Source organism: Rhamphochromis sp. 'chilingali', assembly GCF_963969265.1.
Source record: "Rhamphochromis sp. 'chilingali' genome assembly, chromosome: 8".
NCBI classification, from domain to species: Eukaryota; Metazoa; Chordata; class Actinopteri; order Cichliformes; family Cichlidae; genus Rhamphochromis; species Rhamphochromis sp. 'chilingali'.
The window spans coordinates 4,958,321-4,977,152 of NC_137935.1; the positions used below are offsets into that span (position 1 = coordinate 4,958,321).

General features: G+C 42.6%; 1 protein-coding gene across 1 annotated transcript in view; it reads left to right on the forward strand.

The window, feature by feature from the left end:
- The first annotated feature begins 224 nt into the window (after nt 1-224).
- Nucleotides 225-18,832, forward strand: part of map4k1 (mitogen-activated protein kinase kinase kinase kinase 1) — a 42,729-nt gene continuing 24,121 nt past the window's right edge. The window contains exons 1-2 of the mRNA XM_080888901.1: nt 225-512; nt 16,036-16,093. Of these exons, the coding sequence (XP_080745027.1) occupies nt 405-512; nt 16,036-16,093 (166 nt within the window). The 5' untranslated portion in view covers nt 225-404. The remainder of the gene's footprint in view (nt 513-16,035; nt 16,094-18,832) is intronic.

An 18,832-nucleotide genomic window follows, 5' to 3' on the forward strand; every position in this document is an offset into this window, starting at 1 on the left:
CACACACACACACAAACGCTCACACTCACACAGATCTTTGTAAAGCTGTCTCTGAAAGTCTCTCTCTCTCACACATGCACGATACAAGTAACAGGAAATAAATTGGATTATGCAAATGAGCTGAGAAAAAAAATAGTCTGAGAGAGATGAGAGGAAGGAGGGAGTGACAGAGGCAGGGAGGACCGACAGCAGGCTAAGAAAGAGAAACAGGAAGGTGTGTGAGTGTGTGTGGCAGCAGCTGAGTGACAAGTCAGACAAAGAGAGAGTCCGAGCGCCTTTCCTCAGCAGCTCGCGTCTTCTTCGCTTCTCAGGTTTCTATGTAGATGCTGCTGTGTGTGTGTGAGTGTGTGAGACAGACTGTGTGACATGTCTGAGGAGGATTTTTAGTGACATCGAACAGCAAAATGGATTTCCATCAGAGGGCAGCTCTGGATATCTCCACCAAGAACCCTCAGGACGATTTTGAGATCCTGCTGAGAGTCGGAGGAGGAACCTACGGGGAGGTTTACAAGGTCAGCTGCTTTGTACTGCCGCTACATGTACATGTTCGCTTAAATCAGGTTTATTCAATTCTTACTTGTATTTTAAGAAACCTTTCACCTTTCAAGAGATCATGAGTATCTTTAAACTGTTTGAAGAAAGAAGTGGAAAATGTAAAGCTGAGTCTAAAGGAGGTTTTTGCTCCACTGGCTTCTCGCATCTCAAGTCAAGCATGTCTTACTTCTGCCTGTTTTACAAGTCGCTCACTTCTCCGCTTCCCGTCCCTGCACTTTAATGTACAGCAGCAAAAAAAAAAGGGGGGGGGGGGGATCTCAGGCTGAGCACGCGGTGCTTTGCTCGCTGTGAACGTCTTCTCTGTGAGTTTAGAAGAACATAGGTGTGATGGAATTTAGTTTCAATGGTTTACTGCAATCACAACTTAAGTGCATCTTCTATTGTGCTGGAGGAAGTGGTTTTACAAGAAGTGAAAGTATTCTTGTCGATAACTATTTTTTTGGCAGTTTTACTCCATCTAATAGAGAAGTTAGTGTAAACTCTGAATTGTAGTACAAGTACCACGAATTCCAGAGTTAAAGATCCTCTTTTCGAGCACTGATGTCATCAAACGCCAACAAACGGGGCTCAAGCTTTCAGAGCTACTAAAAGGTGTTTCAGGTGCTTCAGGTGCTTCAAGTGCACTCTAACATCATCCTCGACTCTGACGGGGCGTCTACACAATCACACCTCTGAGTTGTAGTTGAAGTTTCTCCCTATGTTTAAAAGTCTGTCCTTAAAAAGTCTCATTTTAAGTCATTTAAGTCAGACTTTAACCTGAAGCAGGAGCAGGAAGGTGAGGTCTGAACTTAATATGGTACATTGTATATTCCTGCACACACACACCACACATTTTCAGTTTGTGGCTTGATATTTAAGGTAAACAATATCACGGTTTCTCCAACCACAAAGCCAAGCTTCAATAATACATCATCTGAAATATTTGGTTTTATGTTGATTCTTCTTCGCCTGCGGCAGAGTTCATTCCCATTTCTGAGCAGCAGTGAAGGTTTCGCAGGGTTAAACCCATATTTTCACACAGTGGGGAGAAGTTGGTTAACAGGCTTTGGCCTTGAATGTTGCTGTAAAGGTTCAGTTTAAAGAAATGTTCAGGTTAAACATCTCATCCTCTTTCTCTCAGTGGAACTTGTGTTGTTACCCCGTCACTTGCAATTTCATGTAGTTTTGCATGTGATGTCACCTGGCGTTCCAAAAGCAATCCTTCCTGTTTTTCGAAGGAATCCACAGATCATTTGAGCTGTTTTTATTTGCAGTGTAAGGTTACAGAAAGAGGAGTGGTTCCTGCCACAGCTGCACTCCAGAAATAAAAACAGCAGCGAGACTTGTATTTGAGAAACCAGCTGCAGCATTCAGAGTTGTTGTGGTTGAGGCCCAGGACTCTGATTCTAGAGCACAAATGGTCCACAAGTAGTTGTTAATTTGATCTCAGCAGCCAGGGTTTAAACCAGCGGATTACAAGCCCGACGGCCCAGCAAGTATCACAAAATATTCAGTTTCATTTGTTTAGATTAGGCTTAAAAAATCAACCTGATTAAAAGTGGCAGGAAATGAGAGCCAAACGCGTTGCCAGTGTAGTACGTCTGCTTCTGATCGCTAATTATGTCTGAGTCGTTTGTCGCTGTATGTTAACGAGTTGGGCGGTATTTAGAGTTGGCATTATATCAGCTTTCACCGCAGGATTATTGTGGCAAAAGAAATTTCCCGATAACGACACCAAAGCTGCAGAAAATTTGAATGACAGTAAAAATAATTGTGCTATCAGTAAATATCATCTTTTAACTTTGATACATGTGTTTTATCTCTCTGTGGCAAAAAATACACTCAGAATACGAGTGTAGGAAGGTGAAGAAGGAGTCTGTAATCAGGGAATCATGCAAAAACGTACATACTCATCTAATTGCTCTTTTGTATGCTATCATAGGTGTGTTATAAACATTGTCAAATGTCACAGCGGATGGAGCCGCGTTCACAGAGCAAGCCTTTCATACATTTCTTGCAACTGTGTCGACTTCACAGGCGTCCGTCTACACATATATGGATGTGATTAAGTGCGGGTTTTTAAAAAATGGATACATTTTGAGTGAATTTTGACTTCCTTCGGTGTAATTCCGTGCTTTGAATGAACACGCGGGCTCCTGTGTAGGTGCATGTGTTACCAAGGATTGTCTGGGACTTTCCTCAGGTCACACCTGAGATGGAAAAGTTACCTAAGTCTCTCCAGTGACGGCTCACATGAGTGATAGAGTGATCTGAGTGGACTATGCGCCTTCTTTTGTACTGCTCAGTGTAAGTCACAGAACAGCAAAGCTCCATTCAGCGCTCGGAACAACAAGCGACTCATTTATGAGAATTTGAAGCCAGACAGAGCTTCTTAAAGGCTGATTTGAGTTAATCTGTTAGCAACAAGTTATGTTTGTCTGAACCCACAGATTGTGTTTACACAGCTCTGATTTGCAGAACGTTTACCACCAACACTTAGTGCCGGTGCAGACAGCTTACTGTGACATTTAAATCTGTCGAGATCGGGACTCTGGGGTTTTCAGCTTTTGGACTTTTTAATCCATCCCCCAACTCCAACCAAGAAACTTTCTTCACTGTCTTTGATTATCGTGTGCTGTGGTTTGCTGAGGTGCACAAAAAGAGAAAAATAAGCATTTAGCTATCTCATCCATCTATCTCATTGGAGATATTTAGCTCTGCAAATGCTGAGTTATAAAATCATCTGAGGTTGTCACGGTGATGGACCATTGCGAGCTCGTCGGTGATTAGAGTGAAGAGGATGCAGATCATTTTGGTCACTGTGCATCGTGTTGCTTTTGTAAGCGATATAAAAAAAAGACTTTAATGACTTTGTGGGTCCTTGGAGTTCAAATGTTATTGTGAGTTTTTAGTTTTATTTCTTTAGATAATGATCTCTTGCTCCACCTACACTGGCTTGTATTTATCTGTGCCTCCATGAGTATGAGCTCTTTGAAGTATTTAAGCTGTGATGCATGTTTTTTTTGTTTTTTAAACAAAATCTATATTAAAACATGGCACATTAGCAACATCCTGCACGGATACGCTTTACAGAAGGTAAGTTGAGGCTTCAGAGTTTCTCAGAGTCGCTCTCGGCCACCTGCTTCAGCCCATGTGTGGACTGTTTTTTTTCATGTGCCAGTTTTGGTGGATATGGAGCATTTCAGAGTCGAGCTGTTCAGCAGTTCATGCCATGCGCTGTAAAACTGTAACCTATGCAAAGCAGTTTATCTGTAGAGTGAGCACACTTCCTCTAAACAGGTCAGTTCTGTGACCTTGTTCTGTTTTACAGGGAGGGAGATATTTGCATAATTGCCCTTCCTTCACATGTGGACACACGCTCACACAAAAACACCCATGCACAGATATGATCACACCCACACACATGCTCGATCACATGGTTTCAGCTACGCATTGTTGCACAGCCTAATGGAGGTCATACTGCAAGCAGCGACTGTTTTTGCACCATCAGCAGTGGTGAAAAAGTAGGACTTTAAGTTATGCCTGTTTGTCCATGTGTGTGTGAGAGAGAGAGATGACCATTATGGGAACTGTACAGCGTCTTAGCCTCATGTTGTACAGGGAGGGACATTCACAGGAAGAAACATATACCTGCTTTCATATCAGACAGTTCCTCATCCTCAGGAGTAAGAGTAGGTGCATCTGATGTAGAGATAGAGAAGAAAGGCCGTGTCGACCGCAGCTGATAAGGCCAAGTTGTGTTGTAGATCATTTCCTATTAGTTCATGTGTCTTATATTGATTTCGGCACGTAAGCTGCACGACTTTCTGTGGGCATTAAACACTTTTTACCCCATAAAATCTCTTTAGGGGGTAAGTATCTGATTTTTCAAACGCTTTGTACCCCAGGCATTCAAAGACTGAGCCTGATTTGAAAAGCACATAATCTGCATTCAGTTCTTCCTCAAATAGCTTCTTCATTGTCTCACATGCCAGCAGTCGGCTTTGTGTGTTCTTATCAGGCGGAGGCACTTTTGACAGCTCATTTGCAACACGAGCACCTGTGACACCTGCACAGGGTCACCTCTGTACTGGCACATACCTCGTCTTCATCGGATGTGTAGAGATGTTCACGCAGTCCTGCGTGCAGCCTCTGCTGCCTGTGGTTCAGATGCAGCGCCAAGTTCCTCTCAAACACCGTGTTAGCATCAGCCAGCGTCGTCTAAGATAAGTCAGCTGGGCCCAGAGTACTCATACGGTAAATTCATAAATGATCATTTTTCATTTCGATGATGGTTGTCACATCATCCTGTGGCCTATATAAACTGGTGTAGATCACAGACTGTATATAAAAGATGGCTGTAGCCAGCGTGACATTGTCCGCTGGTTCTGGACTCCTTTTTTTGGAAGTTCCAGAGTTATCTGGCTTTGTTGTTTGGGTAGCAAGCTTTGTTGGCAGCCAGTCGGAAACTCCATTTTATGTTTGATAGATAGCGTGAATGATGCTGATCCGGTGGCATGCTCCCGGTCCACATTTTTTCCTGCTGAGACATTTCTTAAACCTTCTTTCTGTGTTTGTCAAACCTGTAGGACAACACTGCACAGCCGATATTCCCGTCAGAGCATTTTCTGTAGCAAAGTTTATCCGAGTGTTTTATGTTATGAGCAGATTTCATTGAATGAAGAACTCATTTTCGTTTTGAGATGAGGAAGTGCCTAGCTTCTAAATTGGCTGCATGCCCACGTGTGTATAAATAACTTCCTTACAGGCAACAAGAAAGAGAAGATATTTACTAAGAAGCTACTGTCGCTGCCGCTGTTGTTATATTTGCATGTTAAGTCATTCACAGACGCTAGATTGTGAGACTTTGTGCTGTAAGATGATCACTTAAGAAGCTGAACAGAGGGAGTGTTGAGGGGTTAATTCAATGAAATCGCTGAAAGCAAAATCATCGTACACACGTGTTACAATTACACGTAAAACCTTAAAAGCACAGCAGAACTCTTTTATATTCCTGCCGAATCTCCACATGTAATGCTGAGCGTGTGCACATATATTACACGTGTGATATGTTGCTTCAGCCTGAAGATGCTATTTTCACATGTTTGCGTGTCTGCAGTTACAGGTTTACGATGCGGCTGCTTTGAAGCTCAGAGTCGCAGCTTGTTGTGGGCATCGTGCTGTCGTTGGGATGTCCCGGCTTTTCAATTAAGAACAGGAACTGTATACGAAGGATAGACGCAGCTGATGGTTTTTAGAGTCCACATGTTGAAGCCTCAGTGGGAGCATTTTGGCTGCTGAGGTTTTCATGTTGACTCAAATACCTGGAGTGCAAAGTCTTTAGCTAAAGGTAGCATATTTTGGTTAGCATCACTGTATGGCTGCATAGGTGGAGACACGTCCCGTATAATCAGCACTAAGTAACATGTTCCATGCTAAAAACTAAAGAAGAAATTTCTTGGAGTTTTGTTAGTAATGATCTAATTTCATAATTAACCCTTGTGTGGTGTTCGTATTTTTGTTACTCAGCCAGTGTTCATGGGTCTGGTGGACCCGCTAGAGTTTTGGCTTTCCAAATTAACACTATCAAACAATTTTATGTTAAATTACTCAACAGATGTTTACTTCATCCCAATTACAAGACATATGAACAGCAAACATGGTTAATTTTTTCCCTTTACCTTTGTTAGATCACATTTATGAATTAATGTGCTTCTCGTTTTTCTTTTATATAAAATGTTATAAATAAATCAGTTATAATCAAGTGGAGTGAGTGGAAAGACACAACACATTTACACGTGAAAAAATAATTAATTGTTTAATTTTTCTTTTGAAAAAAACTGAACACGGGTCTCACAGACCCGAACACCATACAAGGGTTAAAATGTTCTAAAAGGCACTTAAAACACAGTTAAAGGACTCCAGTTAGCAGGCACAGACCATTCCCCAAACTCCAGTATCCAGATGGATGTTATAAATACATAAATATGCTCTTTAATGCTGTAAATTTGGCTTTCTAAGATGGGAGCATGTGGGGGGGGACACTCTTGTGCCACCATCACCAGTTTGTTGGAGACACAGACTGGTCCATACCTGAGCTTACAGTAGCTGCTTTAGCCAGGTCCTGTTATAAGCAGACATGAAAGCATACTTCATGTCCTCAAAACTCTTTAAAGGATCTGATTTAAGGCGAACTAAATTTCAGCTCCAGCTGTTAAAGCCAGTCTACTTAAGCTAATCCAAAAGTTACTTAAATTGCAAACTCATTGTCATCGCTGCTAACGCTTAGGACCAAGAAACCCAAATGAAGCTGAAGCTGATGTTGATGCAGTTAGCTTTATAAGTATTTAGTCTTAAACATCCTCTCATAAATAAAGATGATGATGATAAACCAACATGCTGATGGCCTGATGGAAAGATGGGATCATCACGTGGTTTAAATAAAACCTGGCAGTTACCTGGAAGAGCATGAAAATCAGCAGCAGTCATCATCTGGAGATCTGCACAGTGCAAGAGTTTGTGGTAATGTAGCGGATGTTTTTTGTTTTTAGTAATGTGAGTGTCTATGAAGTTCTGTTACACACATACACACACATTTTTTTAATATATATATGTGACTTGTTTAGTGGAAAAATCCTTTGAAGTGTGATACCGCTCACTGTGGTCACGTGACTGTGACTTTTTCAGGTTTCATTCAACACTTTTAGTTTCAGAAATAGACGGCTGTCAGTCACAAACAGCGAATTTTCTCTTATTAAAGCTCTCGTTGGAGACATTTTCTATAATTTTACTCACTCCTTCACTTTCCACCAGCCTCTCTTTGTCTTTTACTGTCCTGTTTGTAGTATGAGCCTAAAGGTTGAGTGAAACCTAACATTTCTGAAAGTCTCTTATTTTTCAAAATGTGAGCGACTGTTGACATTTAAGTTTATCACCTCTAATGGCATAACCTTTATTTTATCACCTTTGTTGACTCATCCACATTTAGGGCATGAATATGATGATAGGAGTGTGGATTAAATGTTGAATGACGCAGTGATTCAGCTTTTTCCTTCAGAAGTTGACAAAAGTGTAATCACTGTCACCAAGTGACATTTTGGTGAAATAAGTGTCAGCACTGTGTTATGAGCAAACTCCTATTTGTTTAATTTTCCTGCAAAAAGCACCTCATATTTCCCCCCTGGTCATTCACACCCCTCTGCAGTGACTCTGTGACCCACCGGTGGGCCCTGCCCCTCAGTTTGAGATACCTTGACATAGCCCTGGATGGATGTGACGTGCCTTTACTGACCACTCTCGGTGCTGAGGTGTTCTGAGCATTGTTAAGTATAAAAACAAACCCTCTTTGTGTGCAGATATGATCTGATGTGTTGGTTTTACTCTTAGGTGGTCACCTCCTTTCAGCGTTTGTACTCTCACTCCATCGTAGGGACTTTAAAGCTGCTCTTGAAATTCAAATCATTTCCCTCTGTAGCTGGTGACTAAAAACTATTTCCTTCCCATGCATTTAAGTTAAAAATCAGTCTTCTGTTGCAGTGATGTTTCCTGCACAGCGGAGGAGAAACTTTGCTGAGACTTGGTTTTGCTTGGTTTTCTCTGGCTTGGGAAGTGACTCAAAGTTAACTGAGCTGGCTGCAGGTTTGCACCTCATCATGTCAGGATCTTCCTCCTCTTACAGTAAAAACCCCGAGTCTCCTTATCTGATGTGGCTTGTGCTACTAAGCTGCACTTTAGGGTTGCTATTCAACATCTTGCAACTCTAGTTTCATGCTCATAGCCTCACAGAAGCTGCGGGAAGCTGCGGGCTGCACCTGGTGTGTGTGCAACCTCAGGCACAAAAAGAAGAAGTGAGACAAACGAGCAGCAGACTACATACAAAATCTGCCTGCAGAGCCAAGTTAACTGTGTCAGAAACAGTGTGGTTTTGTCTGTGTGTGTGTGTCGGTGTGTGCTTTACAATGAAATGTGCTTGAATTTTTGGTTGGCTTGGATTTATCTTTAACCCCAAAAAGAGGAAGAGAGATCATTTTTATGACGCTGAGAAATTCAGACAAATTATGCCAAATACCTGCACGTGTGTGTGTGTGTGTGTGTGGGTGTTTGGCTTATTTGATAACTGACCTACATCAAAATAAGATGATAAATGATCAGCTTCAGGCTTTCTTGTGTTTCTCGTGTCTGAACGTTGAGCTTGCTGCCATACTGGAAGAAAAAGAGGATATTTTCAGGAGACTGAAGTATTGCAAAAGTCCTTTCTGACCTAATCTGGAGGCATCATTGTATTCTGAAAAAGACTTAGAAATGCATATTCCCCCACAATGACTCATCTGCAGTGAGTGACGGAACAAAGTTCAAAATGCTGCTGCTTGTCTAGAAGAACCAAAATACACTTTAAGTGCTTCTCGTCTTTTTACACTCATGAGCTGATGGATGCATCAGGGACGGTGTGTTGGCCGACATGCAGGCTGGAGGATCAGGGGATCGAACCATAGACCGTCTGAGGAGTAGAGAACATGATCTACCTTAAGTTAGACCAAATCTCCACATTCCGTATATTTCAAACACACCTTTATGCCGTACCTGGACACATTATACAAAAACTGTGAAAACCCCTATGCAGATGATTTGTTTCCCTGAAGTTCTTCTACTGTTGATTTTATAGTCTGTGTCCATAAATCTACAAAAGAACAATTATTTAAGATATTGTCTGCATCATGCACATGTCACCAGTAATCCTTTTTAAAACATCACAGTATATCCCAGTGGTATATCCCAGTCTGGGATTAAATTTATTCAGATTACAGATGACCTCTGAGTTTTTAAGAGCTTCACCAATCAGACTGTATCAAAATGTTTAGGTCGAGGCATAAATAACCACGAGGTTACGCTAAATTTAAAAAAATCATCAAAAGGAACTAAAGTAGCTCAAATATTCAAGTCTCAAGACTGAGCTTGAGCTCCGACCGTACACACAGGTGTGAGTTTTAGCTCGTGTGCTTTTTGACTGACCTCGTTTCTGGCTGGTGTTTGCTTTTCAGCTCCGTCCCTCCTCCACCCTTCCTTTTTCCATCCCTCGCAATGATCTGTGTGACGTTTTGCGTCGAGGAGCCAGTAGTCGTTGTATGCCCTGCTGAGAGAAAGTGAGAGGGAGGAGGCCGCCTACGCTCAAAGCGCGTTGGCATGTGCGCCAACGCACTACGGACGCTGCGGCGTTGGTCCTGCCTCGTGTGGAATAAGAGAGCTCCGCCATCAGCCATGTTTGCTCTATTATCGCTGCTCAAAATCGACCATTAGCTCAACACAGCGGGTCAAAATGATTCGCACGCCGTTGTGCAAAAATCCCGAGTTTAGCTTTAGCATCTTCTCTGACCGCTTCTCAGAACTGCCAGGTGTGTTTTTTAGTTTTAAGAATGAGATGCGGACACATCCATCCGGTCTGTGTGCACTAAACACACCAGAGAGGAAGCACGGAGAGATGAGACTGACAGAGATTTCTTATCTTTAGCCGTAAGACAGAGTATGACTAATAATATGTTTAAAACCAGTGCAGGTGTTTATATATTTATGTCTGTGCTGGGTGTTATGGGGCTGCTCAAAGTTAGATATGTTTAAGTAAGATATGGTTAAGATTACAGCTGGGTTTATATCCGGCTGCTTTCAGGGACAACAGACTCATGTGAGGTGTAATCGGAGTTCTTGTTTCCCTTCACCTCGTTCCTTGTCTCGAGACTGTAGGAAAGCAGAGTATGATGATGCTTAGAGTGTCATCATCACAGAGGTCAGCGAGAGGAAACACCCCTCTGCGGCACACACTTCAAAGTGGAAATGTTTCTGTGGAAGGTCCACAGCTTCCTCTGTGTGTTTGTTTGTTTACTGCACAGGGTGTCTTTCCTCTCAGTGACCTCTGCTGTGTGTCTCTCTCACACAGTGATTGAATGGAGTTTCCATTGTCGCTGTTGTTTTTCTTGCCTCAGCTTTCAGGCTCTGATTGCTTTTGTTTGACTGTACTGCTCGTGTAAGCTCAGCCATTGTGCGACCAGACCTTTGCTTTTCTCAGTAGAGAGTTAGAAACTCTCTACTGTGAAGTGAAAGCTTTGTATTGCTCAGTTTTACCCAGAAATGCTGTGTAAGATAGTCCAAAAAGGTACCGCACAGGTACGTTTTTATCTCGTCCCTAACGATAAGAGTGACTAAACTTTCCGAGAAGCAACTCACAAATCATCATCAGACAGATACCGAAGCTCTGCACGGCCTCTTTAGGTACACAAGCGATGCAGTTTCAGTGCTGCCGTTTTGGACATCGGCCCTGTGATGCACAGTGGAGGGATTTTTATGACAGTTTCATGTTAGAGACCACATCCAAAACAAAACATGACCAATATTGTGAAATGATCACAGAGAAGCCCAGCAGAGTGAGCGTCCGGCAAAAACAGCTATCCAGCTGGAGGATGGGCCAGATTTAAGCCTATTCAAATTAAACTAGTCCATTTTATTTTTTTGAAAGTAACTCTCAAACTGGACTTCCTCTGATGGCAGCTTGAGGCTTGTTCCAAACCAGTCAATCCCACGTTCAAATATAAATCTCTACAGTAGAAATAAATGTGTCCAGGACCTGTCTGTGGTTAGTTTCCACCTTTATAGCAACTGAAGTTTTTTGTTAACCGTCCTGGAGTTAATCTGATAAGGCTTAGAGTGAGGAGCATGCAGATCTGCCAACATTACTAGCCTCCCATTGTCTGGTAGCTTCACCTGCACTAACTGGAGTCTCTTGACTGTGTTTGCGCTCTTTTTGTCTTTTTAATTCAATTTTAATTCGGTTTTCTGGGTGCTGGAGCGTTTCCCAGCTCTCATAGGTCTGGAAGGTGGAAACACCTTGGGCAGGTCTCCAGTCTTAGTGCACAATATGCTAACTTCTCTCAGCAGTACTGTTTTTGTTTTCTTCTACATACTGGTCTGCTGTATCTGATCAGAGGCAAATGTGAACAGACCACAGGGTAACTCGTTACTCAGCTAAAGATCAGCTCAGCTGCCTGCTTTGAACCTGATGCAGGGTTTCCCAAATGTTTAGATTCATTTCGTGGCACATGTTCAATGAAGAAAGAAGCCAGCTTGCACACTTTCTCCTCCACCTTGTAAGACAGCAGCTCATCATGCTTTGTTTTCAGAACAGGTGGTTGGTCATCCACCTCAAAGCTTAACTCAGGACCACCCGGTTTGCGTCACAAGCCTGTTGTTGTTGCATATCGCTGAATTTCATTGACATTCTGTGGTCTCTGGTTGCTGGTGTCTTCCTGTGTGTACGCCACCTTAGATTGCAGCTGGCGAAGAAGGTAGTGTTCTGCTCTGCAGCCGCAGCTAGCTCAGCCCAGGTCCACATGACTCCCCGGGGTCAGGCTGGACCTCTGCCTCTGATGGAACCACCAGGAGAGCAAAAGGCCTAACCTCGCCAGCTGCAGTGAAGGCGGTGGAGCTTGATGATATCGAGGACCGCCACTGCACCAACCCGACAGAAACTCAACAGTCAGGGCTGAGGCTGGCTGGTTATCAGAGATCGAGGAGATTAACTGTTCAGAGAAACATTCTCAAGATAGTCAAGTGACCAGAAAAAAACTGCAGCTGTCATCACATGTGGCTGTGCAGCAGAAAAATGAGGTGCTGAGAGGGAGTGCAGTAAAGAAAAAACTGGAGCATGAGCCAAGGTTAGCAGAGCTGCACGAGCATCTCACATTATCACAGTCTCTTAGAATAAATGCATGAGCTTGCTGTCTTAGACAAAGCTGTGCCCGTGAAAATAAGAGTCTTTATTTATTTTTTATGCCATGAGGATGTAGGTGCTGCTCCTCGGAGCTTCACAGTTCTCCAACCGCCACTCTGAGGAAAGATTTCCCAAGCGCCTGAAAACTACCTGTGCTCTAGTTTAACTCCAGTTTGAGATTTAAAGTTTAGTTTGTGCTTCAGTGATCTCCTAAACCGTTGCCAGTGTTTGGCCGTTGGAGGCGCGGGGGTGGGACAACAATGTCTCCGCTGTGATGCGGTGTGTTAAATTCGCTGTACACAGTTTAATCTCAGCAGGTAAACTCGACACAGCGATCGTTCTTTTACCTTTTTGAGTTTGTGAAAGGATGGATTTATAGGTCGGTCATGGCTAAAAAAAGGAAACCCCTTAATGCAAATGAAGTCGTCAGTTGTTTGTGACCACCCTCCCACTGCGACTACAACACCCAGACTTTCCACTGTGCCATTTCAGTATCAATCTCAGAGGCGCAGACCGCCTACCGCCAACGTTAAATTTACCTCCAACTGCAAAGTGTCGACTTCCATCGTTGTTTTTGCCGATGGCGTTAATTTTCCGACAAATTGAATTTTGCGCCTAGCAAGGCGGAGGTGGCCGCCGTTTTGGCTTCTTGCGTTCTTCTCATTTGATTAGCATCTTAAACATGCCTGCTGTTAAAATGCTAATGATGTTGTTCTAATGCCACAAACTGCTTTGTAAACAGTGGTTTTGTTATAATGACTCAGTAGCAAGATGAGTGTGAAGGACACGGATGACATAACGTGGCAGTTAGTGTGCTGCTAGTGTAGCTCTGTGCTCGCGGGCTGACGGAGGATGGTTGGAGGGGGTTAAACTGCCGTCATTTTGACATCACTTTGTGAACACTTTGTACCTCGGACAGAGGAGTGGTTGAAAAACCCATGTGTCACCGTGTCGTTGCTTTTTGAACCTCCCTCTCTGAGGCAGTGGAGTTTTCCGTGTCACACGTGTGCAGGCTGTCATGCCCTCGCTGACCGACTACACTTATGACTGTTTCTCTTCCTCTGAGTGCAGTGAGAGTGTGGGCAGCTGTCACATCTCAACTTTGATGTTCAATATGTGTAAAATCATCTCTGCGCCTGTAACCACTGAAAAAAGGAAGTTACTCCTGAGTTATCTACCTGATCACCGTGTTTTTCTCCATCTTTGCTCGCCGCCGCTCGTCCAGGTGAGCGTGCGCTGTGGGCTTGTTTCCTTTGTTTGCTGAATAATTAAGTCTAATTAAGAAGACAACATTTGACACTCTGTACCCGTAATGATGAGTCTCCACACCTCAGCATAGATCAATAAAGACGTGGTTTGATAGTCTCCAGGTTTTCCGAAGGTGCGCAGACAGAGAGCACCCTCGCTAACCTCTGATGCAAACCCGGTCATTTTGTTCTATAAGTGGGCCTTAAATGTGACGGTCTTCATCGGTTACTCCTCGCCAGGTTTCAGATGTCTTTTCTGTCACAGTTAGTGTTCCCCGCGGTTTTTCTATCACACCTGTTCCAGTCAGTTAATCACGCTCCTGTGATACACACTCACCTGTTTCCCTCATTTCCCTCCCACATCGCCTTGTCTCTGCACATTTCCTACTTCCTTTGCGTTACCCCTCATGGGTTTTTTGTTTCCTTGTGTATTACAGCATCTGTTTGTGGATTTTTGCCTCTTGCTAAGCTCCCCCTTTGTAACTGATCTGCTGTAGGTGACCATTTTTGTGGTCCCTTTTCCTTTCTTGAAACCTTTACGGGAAAATATGTCACAGACAGGGTTAAAGGTTGTTTCTATGTTCTGTATGATATATAAGAACCATCCAGCCAAAGTAGCACCTACAGGAACTGCAGTTTTCGGTGCCTCGCTTATGTACAACTTCCCTTCACACATATCGGGCTTGCAGCTCTGACTAGTGATTAGTCTCAACAGTTAATGCAGTATAAATAACTCGGTGATGTTTCTAGTGCAGTTAATGCTAAAGCTTAACTGTTAACTAGTTGTGTAAGTCCGTACTAAATACAAGGATTTATTTAAGCCAAAAATGTTTCATAAGTCTTAAAGTCTCTGTTAAAATGAAGAAGATGATAAACATGATATCTGTTGGGGGAAAACTCTGTAAAAAACCCAGGAGAAATAAAGACACAATGAGACAAAGTTACTTTCTTTATCAAACGTGTACACGGGTGAGCTGCTAAGAACAACTCACCCCATGCACAGTGGCTTGGTAATTTTTATAGGCACAGAGCACAGAGACAGTGAGAACAGGATAACAAATAATAAACAGATAAAATAAAACAACTCCATATATGGTGCTAGTCTCGTCAGCAGAGAGCTAGGGAAGATAAAACAATCTAAAACAATATGTCCCAGAAACAAGATGTGTTTGCTGGGAAAGTCTAAAAAGATAATTCTAAACTAATCTAACCATAGGCAGAGGGCAGACAAAAGGCATCTTTGTACATTTAAAAGAAGGTAAAGAAACATAGAATCATTTTTCCTGTAACAATATCTATCTAAAATTTGGTTACCATGGAGATGACCAACATGAACACCTAGTGTTGCTTTTGGTTAAATTCTCTAAAAATAACAAAAACCTTTAAAACGTGAGACAGCTGTGAAACATTAATTCGTTGATGATTGACGTCCTCGATGCCTCGTGTTCGAGACGGTTTGTTGGCCTTCGTCTTTCCTCACCGTGTTTTTGCGTTTAGCGTGTAACAGTGTTCGACCTGCTTTTGCGAGTTTATTTTTATCAGTAAGTTATTGTTAGAATGGCGTGCCCGTCTTTGCCCATTTATTTTAACCTCATACTCCCACATGATCACTGAGGTCTGCTGATACTGTGTGTACCGAGGTCCTGACACTGGTCTTTGCTATCAGGTCCTCATCAGCACTGAAGACCTTTGAGACCTTTGCTTTTACTGCTTTCGTACAAATCTGTTGTGTTCCTTTTTGGTGATTTTATTTTAGTCACCAAACTACACATTCTTCACCAGTTTGTTGGTTTTAAATGTGCTTGTGAGTAAATTTCACTTGACTTTACTTGACCGTGTGAAGTCTGTGTGCGTGTGTGACTGTGACGCACAACTCAAGCTGTGAAGCGATTAAACCTCACTCAGTTTCTTTTTAGACTTCATCAGACTCACAAGGCTAGACTTTCTGGGTGGTGCTGTTTGTCTCATGTCACATGATGTGTGTGATCACCCTCATGTAAGAGAGCTTTAATCGTCTCTGCCAGCCAAAGGAACAATGCGCCTAGCGATCGCAGCGGTTGGACAAAAATAATTGTGCCGTTTTTATTTCTCGGTACGACTTTTACCGTGTGTAAGAATGTAGCGCATGAGCTTCAACTCGGAGGAAATGTTTGTGTGTGTGAGAGCATTTTTTTATAGTTCTTTTATAAATAAGTGCGCAAAGAGAAGTGACACCTTCTGGGATCACACTTTTAAAGGTCATCGTATGTCTGTGTGTCTGTGTGAGTGTGTGTGTGAGTGTGTGTGTGAGTGTGAGTGAGTGTTTAATGCCACAGCTTTGTGCAGTGGGCTGTATCTTGCACTCCACTGATCTGGACAGCAAAAATGCAAATTACGCTTCTACTGGCACACAAGAAAACAACAAAAGCAAAAGAAACCCACCAAAGTGCTGAGATCTAATAACTGACTGATGCACTACATTATAAAAAATAAAATCATCTGTCTTTTTTATGTTTTCAGGCACGGAACAAGCAGAATGGAGAGCTGACAGCTATCAAAGTTATCAAGATGGAGCCAGGTGAGAGATTTACCTCAATCTTCAAACTTTTGCTTGATTTTTATCATCTTTTAATTCTTGTGAATCTTCGTGTTCATGTCGAAGTGTGAAAGTTGAGACGACATCGAGATGTTACCTCAGTGTTGGCTCGAGGTCCAGTGATCTGCACGGGGACTTAAACTTATAAACCTTCCTTCGGCACGCTCTCCTCCTGAGCTGCCCAAGTCAAACTCACACATCTGCATCACAAGGTTTTTAATACTGGCATCAGGTGCCGACACACACAGAGGCTCTAACAGTACAAATAGGTTGAGTTTGTCATGCAACAAATAAGACAGAATTGGGATGTTTCAGCAGTCATATGAAAAACTGAGTAGACTTGCTTCATGACATTGAAGTTTGCAGACATTCATTTATGCACGGCTCTCTGAAGGCCCCACCGCAGCATTTCAGTCGCTGAGGTCTGGACTTCGACCGGAGCATTGCAGCTAGGTCTGCCACAAACTATTATTTTGATAGTCGAGTAGTCGCCGATTATTTTTGCGATTAGTCGACTAATCAGATCATCATCCATTGGACGTAAAACGTACAGCTTATTGCACCAGCAGCATCTGCTCGTATATAACTATCATTAGCTTACAGCTTTAAGTGTTTAAGGTATGTGCTAACTAAAAATAAAGACAAGATGGTAGTTTATTAAATTTTAATGAAATTTGCAGATTGTTTCGGTGGAGTTTAATAAACTCAGCCTTCTGCTCCTTGCTATTTAAAATATAACAGGACACCGGAGTATATTCTCGAGCCTTGAACCCCGGCTAGCTATCGAGCTAGTGGGTAACAGACGTCTCCGAAAACGTCGGAGCGCTTTTGAAAATATGTGGCGTCTAAATCTGGGACTCTCCGCCATATGACCTTAGAACTGAAGAAGCTTCTCGGATGAGAGGTGAAACGTCTTCTAGCAACAACGATGACCTGGATGACTGAGAACCTTCACAGACATGTGGTGTCTTGATAAACCGAGCAGATATTTGAGGTTTACACAGCTACATTCTCGCTTGAAAATCTGTTAAACGTTTATTTTGTGACCCAGAAAGAATAATAAGAGTAATATTAAAACTAACTAGCTGCCGCCATTGTTGGAAACTGAGCAGGGCTGCGCTATGAATTCTGGGATAGGTTGGGCCACGAAGGATACACCCGACCCATCCCTCAAATCTGGGGAAATGAAGGGCGCATTTGTCGGAGTCTTCGAATTTGGACAGTCTTCGTCGTGTCGCTGTAACATAATCGGCCTACAAATGCAGGCACAGGAAGATGCGGTTCCTGAATTTGGACACAGCTATGACACCGGACACAGCTTCTTCTTCTTCGGGGTTTAACGACAGCTGGCATCCTCGTACATGCAGTGCTGCCATCTTCTGTTTCAGTCCGTGATTACACTCTTAAATCCTGCTACTTATCCCTGCATCTTTTGGGATCTTACAAAGCTTCAAACAACACGTCGACTATTAAATCAGTCGTCAACGATTTTGATAGTCGACGTAATCGCGACTAGTCGACTAATCGTGGCAGCTCTAACTCCAGCACTTTCATTCTTTTGATTTTCAGCCATTCTGTTGTAGATTGAGGTCGCTCTCTTGTTGCATGACCCAATTTTGGCTGGGCTTTAGCTGTCAGACAGCTACCGATACTTTACAATAGAAAGGAGTTCACGGTTCAATGCAAGGTGACCAAGTCAAGTGAGTGTAAACAAGCCCAAATCATCAGCCCTCCACCCCCGTGTTGACAGCATGAGGTGTTTGTGCTGATGTGCTGTGGTTGGTGTTCCAAACGAAATTGTTCCACAATTGTTTTGTGGTTTGTTCAGATGCCTTTTTTAAGGCTTTCTCTTGCATTTCATATAAACAAGCTGTAATTGTTGTACGGTTGTACTGTTACACGCTAACAGAGGCCTGTAGAGTGCGAGATGAAGATGGTCTTGCTGTTTTTTTGAGGTTCTCTGAACATTGCATGACTGACTTTGGGGTGAATTTGCTGGGACGTTCTCTCCTAGAGAGGCCATGGTGTGGCTGTCTGTTCACAACCGTTTAATAACCAAAAAATTTCATTTAATTCCTGATTTTTATTATCTGATCACTTTGTGTAAGACCTTCTGTCTAGACCTGGTACGTTTCAGTTTTTGCAGTTGCACTATGACCAGTTTGGACCACAGAGATGACATCAGCGTTTTAGCCATCTTTGCTGGGCTGTAGATGTTTTATCTCGGCTATGGACAAAGATAATAAATATTATTTCAGCTTTGTTGCAGCAAAGATCTTGAATTTGTTTTTAATGCAGTGCAATTACTGCGTCCAGTCATTGTATTTTGATTAGGGAGGTTTAATTTTACAAAATCGTTGGCGCAGCAGTTGGAGCAAACACATAAATCACACATACAGAGGCAGGAAACTGTTAGATTCTACCGGCGACCAAAGAAGGCAGCAGTATGATCATCCTCATTATTTTCCATCAAACGGATGGAAATCATGTCTGATTAGTCTGACCTCCAAAAATGAGACTGATTATTTAAGTGTATCATCTTAAACATTTAAATTTAAATGAAAAATATTGAAAGAAAAACAGAGGGAAATGATTTGCAGTTTAAAACACACAGGCAAATGAAAACAGTACAAAAAGCAACATAACACATGCAGAAAACAAGTCCCTTTATTTTTTATGTTGTATTTTGGTCAAAACATGATCCACCTGCAGCCAGTTTTG